This window comes from Trachurus japonicus, chromosome 5, assembly GCF_045865225.1.
Source record: "Trachurus japonicus isolate A0001 chromosome 5, Traja_1.0".
Classification (NCBI taxonomy): Eukaryota; Metazoa; Chordata; class Actinopteri; order Carangiformes; family Carangidae; genus Trachurus; species Trachurus japonicus.
In genome coordinates, this window is record NC_140911.1 from 18,109,907 (window position 1) to 18,119,509 (window position 9,603).

The 9,603-nt window shown below is 41.6% G+C and overlaps 1 protein-coding gene across 1 annotated transcript; it reads right to left on the minus strand.

Moving 5' to 3' along the window:
* Positions 1 to 2,858: 2,858 nt before the first annotated feature.
* LOC146987418 (G0/G1 switch protein 2-like) lies at positions 2,859 to 4,585 on the minus strand. The gene is made up of 2 exons (XM_085776591.1): positions 4,511 to 4,585; positions 2,859 to 4,221 (listed from the first exon to the last, which is right to left on the minus strand). Exon 2 carries the CDS (start codon positions 4,170 to 4,172, stop codon positions 3,813 to 3,815), a length of 360 nt encoding a protein of 119 aa, XP_085632717.1. The 5' UTR covers positions 4,173 to 4,221; positions 4,511 to 4,585; the 3' UTR covers positions 2,859 to 3,812.
* Between the last annotated feature and the right edge of the window lie 5,018 nt (positions 4,586 to 9,603).

Consider the following 9,603-nt stretch of genomic DNA (forward strand, 5'->3'; position numbering starts at 1 on the left):
TAGCTTCAGTTATTGGTGAGATAACAAAGAGCATTTTGTTTCCATGCTTAGTTTTGTATTTTTTTGGACTATTCAGTCTTCACAGATTGATAACAGTGCAAGTTTCTCAATGGTATGTAAATACTGTAAAGTTTTAATAAACCATGCTCATGGAAACTTCCTGTAGTTTAGGATTTTTTTTTTCCCCCATGAATAGTGGGTTGTGATTTATTTAGTAAAATTAACTTTTCATAATATATTATACTGGATTCAGGACTTAACAGTTGTGTTAACATCATTTTAGTATTTGCCACATTTCAAACCGTTAAACTGTGCACAACTTAACTGGCCCTCAACGCCTCGCATGGTTTAATTCAGCTCACAGTTCAGACCAGGATGTAATCACGTCCTGGTCTGCTGCTCTTTATCTCACTCAGAGGCTGCTCGGTTGACACTGGTGGGGGTGGGGTCAGGGACTTGGCAAAGAGTCAGCAGCTTCACACTGTGTGTTGCCTCTGGTTTCCATTGGCAACCTTTCAAGTCAAATCCCAGTTTCTGTGAAGGACGGAGAAGAACTCGTTCCCAACCCTTTTGTCACTTTAATTTGACTTTCTCTAACTGACCCGTTGACCCCTTGTTAAATTAGTGTGTGGTGCTGCCAGAGGGTTCATCATTTTGTCAAATGTGTTGACACAAGTCAACCTCTCTGTAGACATGTTAATGTCAGAAAATCATTTTCTATCTCTAAAACAGCGCTAACACCACTTCAACTCTGTTTGCTCAGCTTCTTGTTCGTTATGTAGACTTAAAGCAGTGTTTACCCATCTGCACAGTCCCATCAGTCTAAGTGACAAACTAATCTCAGCTATACAGATGTAAACAGAGCCATTAACAAGTATTAAATCACTCCTGACCAATAAAATCAAGGTGTTGAATTAGAAACTTTAACAGGCACAGCAGCTGAAATTGATCCTTAACGGTGCACAGTGAAGAGCTGCCAAGGCGGCTTTTGTCCCAACATTTAAGAGGTCAAACACTCCCTTGTAATTTAGGTCATGGTCAAATATCTGAGGCCAAGGAGTATCATGTTGAATCACTGGCCACCTACTCCTCTGTGTGTGGCATTGTCCCATTCTGCTATCTTAGCCATGCTGTCGGATCTGTTGCTGGCTGATAATGGATGTGCATATGGACATCAGGCTGAAAAATAATTCAGCTCATGGTTTTGATGTAGGTGACTGACGGTGAGGACAAGCTAATATTTTTTCTCAGGATGAAGTAGATGGAGCTTTGGCAGCAGCTGTAGTGCTGAGTCTGTGCAGAGGGCAGGGCGGCCTCCCCTTGGTCACCGAGGGACGTTCACTGTGCTTGTATTCTTCTTTCCTGATGCCACATTAAATCTACTTTTATAAAACAATAAAATATGAAGTATTTTTATATTGATATGCAGTATAAACAGGGCCGGCCCCTGGCATAAACCCTCTATGCGGTTGTTTAGGGCCACAGCCGTTAGGTGGGGGGCCACATGATCAGAAAGGTACCGGGGTTCATTCAAGTCATTTAAACATCCTGAGGTCTGCATGTGCACGCTATGAGCTTTATATGTAATGTGAAGTCAATATTCAGCTTCTTTTATCTCACATTTGAGACATTTGGTGAAAATAGAACGGCAGAATGACAACATTTGTGCTCAAAAAGCAACCTTACAAAATTTCATTTTACACTTGTTTTCTACACTTATCTATTACTGTATTCATATCCTATTTCAAGCACCAAAACAGTTCATTCTCATGACTGAAGGTGTGTTTTCACAAGGGATTTGAAATTTTTCAAAAAGCAGACCTCAAATTTCCAGCATTTGTCCTAAATTATTTCTTTCTACAGTGTTCTAGGACAAACTGGCCTCAGTGAGCTTACAGCGGAGGTTCTAATATTTAGACATAAAACACTTGAGTATTGTTACACCTGCAAGTATCTTAAAAAGATCAATTTAAGAAAATATGTAAAAGTCGAGAAAATGGCCTCAAACCTCAGAGGGCATAAACACGTCTGTATTCAGTTTTAACCAGTGATTTGGTGTTTGCGCTTAGAGTGCAGGGCCACAAACAAAAACCTTGTTTAGGGGGCCACCAAAATCCTAGGGCCGGCCCTGAGTATAAAAGCTCGGTGTCTGGTTTAGAATAACGTTTGCTACTATCCTGTGTCCTTTTCTTATGCATTCAAAAAAAAAAGAAGCCACATTTGTCAAATACTGCAGTTCCTCTAATGACCACTAGAGTGTCTCCAACTTTACAGCAGAAATAATCTTGTTTGGTACAACCACTTTGGTCACTACGGCTAATTTCCTTCTTCATGACGGCAGTACAGGTGTTTTAGTGGTGTTGTTTTGTTTTTTTGAAAGGATTTTATATGCAAATATCAGACAAATAATATGACTAATTGAAACCCTCTTTGTTTTCACTCAAGAGTTTTACCTATTGAGTCGTTAAGTATTCGTATTAAGGCTTATTAACTGTATAAGCAGTAAACACATTTACTTTTTGAAGTTGTACTTTCCTTGGGTTAGGGTTTTCACTTCATACATCCACTCTTCAGAGGGAAATATTGTATTCTATCCTGCAAATAATTTATTTGACTTATTTAATTGACAGTTTTTTGTTTGTAAGAACCACTGAACACCTGCACTTATGGTTTCTTTTTCATCTCAGTGAAAAGGTTAACCCTGCCACATTGTGGATAGATACTAGATTTGGCTAGAATAGAAATTCATAAAGGGTTAAAAAGTTCTTGAAACAAATTATATCGTAAAAGATAAAAACAGATGAAAGTAAAATGTGACAAGAATCCTCCCCCAAAAAAGATAATCATACTCAGCAAAATTGAATAAGAATATCATTTATTGAATGTGTACAACATTTAAACAGAAACCATAGTAAATAAATAAATGAACTTTGTTGGTATGAAAAAAGATTGTATATTTACAGCATTTGCACAAAGCATAATATTTACAACAAATGTCCCTCTCTTCACATGTAGTCATGTGGGTGGAGTGGCAGTTCAGACACGTCCAGGTTCTTCTCGTGAACTTTTACCTTCATGCTCCAAACCCCTTAAAATCAGGAAATCTTAACAGAATAGACTCTGTGTGTGTCTGCGGTTTTCCTCGTGTTGTGTTTGTTCTTTGTAAGAATGTATAATAGGTCTTGGAAAACACTTGTCTTCATTTATTTCTTGTAACTTTGACTCCTAACCAGACCACTGTTTTGGAGTTTATAGATAGATACCGTCCATATTACTTCACAATGTAGTTTACAGTCCACAGTACACAACTGTCTGGTACTTCATTTATCTGTTTCTAATACAACCACTTTGCCAGAAACCTTCATTGTTGAGATGTCCTTGTTTTTCCTGGGGGCTCAAGACCCAGGGTAACTAACAATCCCTGCAGAACCACATAACTATTTCTCTAATCTGTAACTGTTCACCTGTCCTGTGCACTGACTGTACTGTGACATAATCTATATTTTCTCATTACAGTAAAACTCTCAACCCTTACCAGTTGCCACTAAGACATCTGGGCGAGTGAATGGTGCAGGTTTTGTGTGCCCAGTCAGTGCATGCAAGGCATTGTAAAAAACAAAAACAAAATTCTGGCAGCACTTGAAGGCATCATTAATAAGCAGCACAGAATGGCAGGCAGCTCAGACACTCCTCTCTCAGCTGCCCCGTAAAGCTTCAGACTGTGTGTGTGTTGCACAGCACGTTGGTGTGGCGGGAGCAGCTCCCTATAATAATAAATAACTCAAGTCCCTGGAGGGTCGACCCCTCTGGCTTTAGGAGGCGTGCAGCCGGTTGGCCATGCTTCGCTGGCTGAGTGCGTGGTTCTTGAAGAGGGTCACGCTCCCGGTCGCGGCCCCATTTTCACGAGCCCGTTCCTCCTCCTCCTCCTGGCCTCCCACGTTGTGTCGTGTCCCGGCCTCCACAGTTCTCTGCTCCCGGGCCAACAAGAGGAGCATCTCTGCGTCCAGCGGCTCGCCGGAGGAGAAGGGATGACACACGGTTTCTACCAGCCCGATGATGGTCCCCAGCACCGCAAACACAGAGCCGACCAGGTAGACCTTCAGCAGGCCCCGGTTGGGTCTCTGACTCAGCATTTCTTTGACGAAAGGGATCAACTCCTGCAGGTTTTCCATTTTTTCTCTGCTTCAGTTCAGTCTCAAAACTGGGTGGGAGATTATAGGCCTGTTGAAAAATTACAAAACAGATTGTCAGTGAAAAGCTGGTTAAAGAAAATGTATGCATCTCAGATTAACTTGAAAATGAAATACTGTACGTATATTTGTATTAACATGCATATTTCAGGGATATGATGACACAAAATTCATCTGACATCTTCAAATTGAACCTCCTGCTAAGGCTGTGACTGACAACTATTGGCTACCAGAAAATACACTAACCTAACAGGAGTGAAATCAATTCAGATTGATTCACACATTTCAGATAGTAACAGTAGCAAAAAACAGTAACTTACTGTGGTTACACTTCGCTGTTTGTTCCAGTCAAACGAACGCTCGACTTCAGTTTCCAGTTTGTGCTGCAGGAACACACCTTCACTGGACGCTGTGGTCATTTATAACCCCACACTCTCCACCCCCACTGTGTCACAACATGAATATTCAGAGGCTGAAACCAAGCCAGAAACTTTGACCCAGTGTGTGTGTGTGTGTGTGTTTGTGTGTGTGTGTGTGTGTGTGTGTGTGTGTGTGTGTGTGTGTGTGTGTGTGTGTGCGTGTGTGTGTGAAAGATTACACAACACACACTGTCTGCTCCATTAGTACGTCTGTAGTTGGAGTTTAAAATGACTATTGTCCTATATGTTGTAGTTAACAGTGTTGTGCGTAATATTTTTAGTAACATTGATACCTGTCTACGTATATATTTACATCTAGTGTATTGTTTAACAGTGCAGCCTAAACACAATTAAACTGGACTTCCTTTTTCTCCATTGGCATCAGACTGTACAACACCTTTTATTTATTTAATTACACCTTTTGTTTATTTATGATCATTAACTATTACTGTACTATTATTATCACCAAAGAGCCAAAGTCCAAATTAATTTCCCTGAGGTGATAAATAAAGTATTTATCTATTTACTGCAACATCATTTGATCCTGTTTCTGCCTTGATAACGTAAACCACCACATCTATTCATAATATTATTTGCTCATGACGTTTCCGAAACTATTACACATGATAAATTAGATTAAAGTAATTGGCTTGCTCTATCCGGTCAAAGGTCAAGTGATATTTGTTTGTTGTGAATTCCTGGAGTTGGTTGTTTGAAAGCCATACAGGTGACCGAGGGCTTTCCCATCAGCCGATGGGGTCCATGTGAATCTTCCACATCAACAGTCACCAAATCAGGGGAAAGGTTGTGTAAACCCTTTTACCCTGCAGCACGTCTGCTGCTGCTGCTGCTGCTGCTGCTGCTGCTGCTGCTGCTGCGACGACGACAGTGCTAATGAACTGTGGTCAGAGGGTATGACATGGTGCACGGAGTCGACCACATGCAGTCTGCCACACACTCATGATGGTGACTAATGTGAAGCAAAGTGGGAACTGAAGCACTCGCCGTCATCAAAGAAACCATTTCCCCTAAATCTGTGTGTATGAAGATGTTATTGGACAACACTGGAACATCTCGCGTCACACAAAATATCATCTGTTGGGTGTAAAATGTTGTCGTTATTGGAGTGTGAAGTCTTGGGTAATGGCTAAAATTTGTTTTCTAAGGTCACTACAACCTTGACCTTTGATTACCAAACTCAGTTCATCACTTCATCCTCGACCAAAACTTGAAGAAATATGTATGTATGTATGTATGTATGTCTGTCTATCTATCTATCTATCTATCTATCTATCTATCTATCTATCTATCTATCTATCTATCTATCTATCTATCTATCTATCTATCTATCTATCTATGCTCATTAAAGCCCATTGTGCAGTAAAGCCATTAGAGTCCAAGTTTATTTTCTTATCCGTTACTCTATGTTCACTGTCCACTGCTATTTCCTGCATGGACTGCTATGACCTGATTTCTCATAAGGAATGTTTTTAACACCACTGAGCCAGAGACTGGGTGAGAAGAGGTGGAGAATTTGTATGTTTTCTAATAGTAATCCTATGGTTTGAAGGGCGCTTTTAGCCGACCCCAAACCCGAACCCAGCCCAGCCCCTCCCGCCAGGGCAGATAAAGTAGAACCTTAAGCCTCTGGCTGACATTTAGCATGTGAGCTCTTGTTATTAGTTTGTATACAATAAGAGTCTTTGTCAGGGTTTTCACAAAGTTTTAGCTCACGCTGGTGAAAGGTTGCATACTGGTCATTTAAAAAGTTCCTCAGCTCCAGGTCAAATTCACTCTCACTCAGTCACACACATGATGCATAAGGTAACAATGGCTCCACAGTCACCTCCAGGTCATGGTCAGAAACATAAAGATAAGAGGCAATATAACGTATAAGTTGGTCTGACCCCAGCAGCTGATGGGCTGATTCTGTCCTGTGAAGCCATTTGCTGGAACAAAGTATAGCTACAGTCTGACTGTTGTTACCTTACATAAACCCACAGAGACTCCTCTGCAGGGCCGTTGTCTAGGGGAGAAAGGTGATGATAATTCTAGGGGCCCAGCGCCCAGTGGGGCCCATAAAAAACCCCAGTAGTCTAATCTTTATATGACTGATTTATTCTGCGTAAGACCCTGACTAATACTCATAGTACACTGTAAAAACTCAACATCTTTCCAAGAATATTTGTCTTATTTCTTGTCCAAATGTCTCATTTCTAGTCAAAACTAATCTCTTTCCACTTAAAATAAGACTCATTACCTAAAAATTAACTTGTTTTTAGATCATTTTCACTTAAATTCACAATAAATAGAAAAATCTGCCAGTGAAAGTAAGTTTTTTGTGCTTGTAATAAGGAAGAAAAACTTGCTCCACTATCAGATTTTTTCTACTTATTCCAAGTGAAAATCTGCTTGAAATAAGTAAAAAGTGTCTAAAAACAAGGTACTTTTAATATGATGTGTCTTATTTTAAGTAGAATGAGATTTGTTTTGACTAGAAATTACATTTTGACTAGAAATAAGACAAATATTCTTGCTAAGATACTTGAGTTTTTGCAGTGTAATGCTGCATTAGCATCAAAACAAAGAAGGCTAAATAAAAAACGATAATACATACGTAGTCTAAGAAAAAAAAAGGAAAAGTTAGGGGGAGGGGCCCACTTTAGTATTCTTTAAGGGGGCCCAGAATTCCTAGCAACGGCCCTGCTCCTCTGCTGTGTGATCCATTTAGTTCAGGTTGCATGGATCAGCTGGTGAGTTGTCATGACGCGGACAAGTACAATTCAGCTTTACAGCAGCTACAGTACATGTGGTTCATGTAAGTTCAATCTGGTCACACACATCGATAAAGTAATGACGTATCTCAATCATTGTTCTTAGTCCCTGACACAGAGGATAAACTGTATGTTTTAAATGATAACACCTGGTTTAAAGACCAAAGTATCCAGCAGTTTACACACCAGCTGCACAACCTGACTAGTTTTGGCAACTTCAAGTTTGCCAAATTGATTGAGTGGCCTACAGTATGTATGTTTTAATGATTATAAAGTTCTAGATACATCTCAAAGATAGCCCAAGGGCGCGGATGAGAAGGCTGCCACCATCTCTGGAGGGCTCAACACATCCAGCTGGATAGCTCAGTGGGTAATGCCCTTGACTTTAGATTGGGAAGTGGGGGTGTGATTCCTATACTCATGACTCCTATGTCTTGAACACAAACTTGGAAGAAGGAGGAGAAGAAGAAGGAGGAGGAGGAGAAATTACTTATTGATTGCCCTGGTCTTTGATAAACACCACAAACATTTGGGATGCTCCCAATCAGTGGCGTGCACAGGGGGGGGGGCCCAATTGTTGAAAAACGCGTGCTAAAGTGCCCCCTGGGAGCCAAAACGCGTGTTAAAGTGCCCTCTTGGAAGCCAAAACACATGTTAAAGTGGCCTCTAGGAGCCAAAACGTGTGCTAAAGTGCCCTCTAGGAGCCAAAACACGTGTTAAAGTGCCCTCTTGGAAGCAAAAACGCGTGCTAAAGTGCCCCCTGGGAGCCGAAACGCGTGTTAAAGTGCCCTCTTGGAAGCCAAAACGCGTGCTGAAGTGCTCTATAGGAGCCAAAACGTGTGCTAAAGTGCCCCCTGGGAGCCAAAGCGCGTGTTAAAGTGCCCTCTTGGAAGCCAAAACACATGTTAAAGTGCCCTCTAGGAGCCAAAACGTGTGCTAAAGTGCCCTCTAGGAGCCAAAACGCGTGTTAAAGTGCCCTCTTGGAAGCCAAAACGCGTGCTGAAGTGCTCTATAGGAGCCAAAACGTGTGCTAAAGTGCCCCCTGGGAGCCAAAACGCGTGTTAAAGTGCCCTCTTGGAAGCCAAAACACATGTTAAAGTGCCCTCTAGGAGCCAAAACGTGTGCTAAAGTGCCCTCTAGGAGCCAAAACACGTGTTAAAGTGCCCTCTTGGAAGCCAAAACGCGTGCTAAAGTGCCCCCTGGGAGCCAAAACGCGTGTTAAAGTGCCCTCTTGGAAGCCAAAACGCGTGCTGAAGTGCTCTATAGGAGCCAAAACGTGTGCTAAAGTGCCCTCTTGGAAGCCAAAACACGTGTTAAAACAGGCCAAATAGACGTTTTTGAGTCTTAAGGTATCAATATTATAAAACAGGCCAAATCGATGTTAAAAAAGGCAAAAAAAAATTCCAAATGCACCATGTCGCTACAGAAACTTGGCAGCCCTGAAAGTGCCCTCTAGGAGCCAAAACATGTGCTAAAGTGCCCTTTAGGAGCCAAAACGCGTGCTAAAGTGCCCTCTTGGGAGCCAAAACACGTGTTAAAGTGCCCCCTTGGAAGCCAAAACGCGTGTTAAAGTGCCCCCTTGGAAGCCAAAACGCGTGCTAAAGTGCCCTCTTGGGGGCCAAAACACGTGTTAAAACAGGCCAAATCGATGTTAAAAAAGGTCAAATTTTTTTCCAAACGCACCATGTCGCTACAGTCTCACTCTTGTAATTTTCTGAAACTTGGCAGACCTGAAAGTGCCCTCTAGGAGCCACATCTAGGGGCCAAAACATGTGCTAAAGTGGCCTCTTGGCAGCCAAAACGCGTGATAAAGTGCCCTCTTCAGTGGCGAGGACGCGCTATTATGTGCCTTTTTTTTTCCTTTTCGCCCCTGCCCTTCAAAAAGTCTGTGCACGCCACTGCTCCCAATAATCTAATTTCAAACACCCGTGCCCTCAGAGCTTGCCATGGGGATTTTGCTTGCTTGGTTTTTAGATTTAGTTGAAATGTACCCTAATGAAGCACAATAGATATACTGTATAAATATGAGGGTTTAGAGGTGTAGATTTCTTTATTGAGAAGGCCATCTGACAGAGAAGACAAAAACCAGTTCCTTAATGTAGCTTTCACTTCGTTGTAGCCCCCCTGTCATTAAAGATTTGTTGGTTTTCACAGGATGATGCGGCTCGTGCACTTCAATAGTCAAAGCCTCCCGTCTTTCTACATCATTGTTAGTGTGAG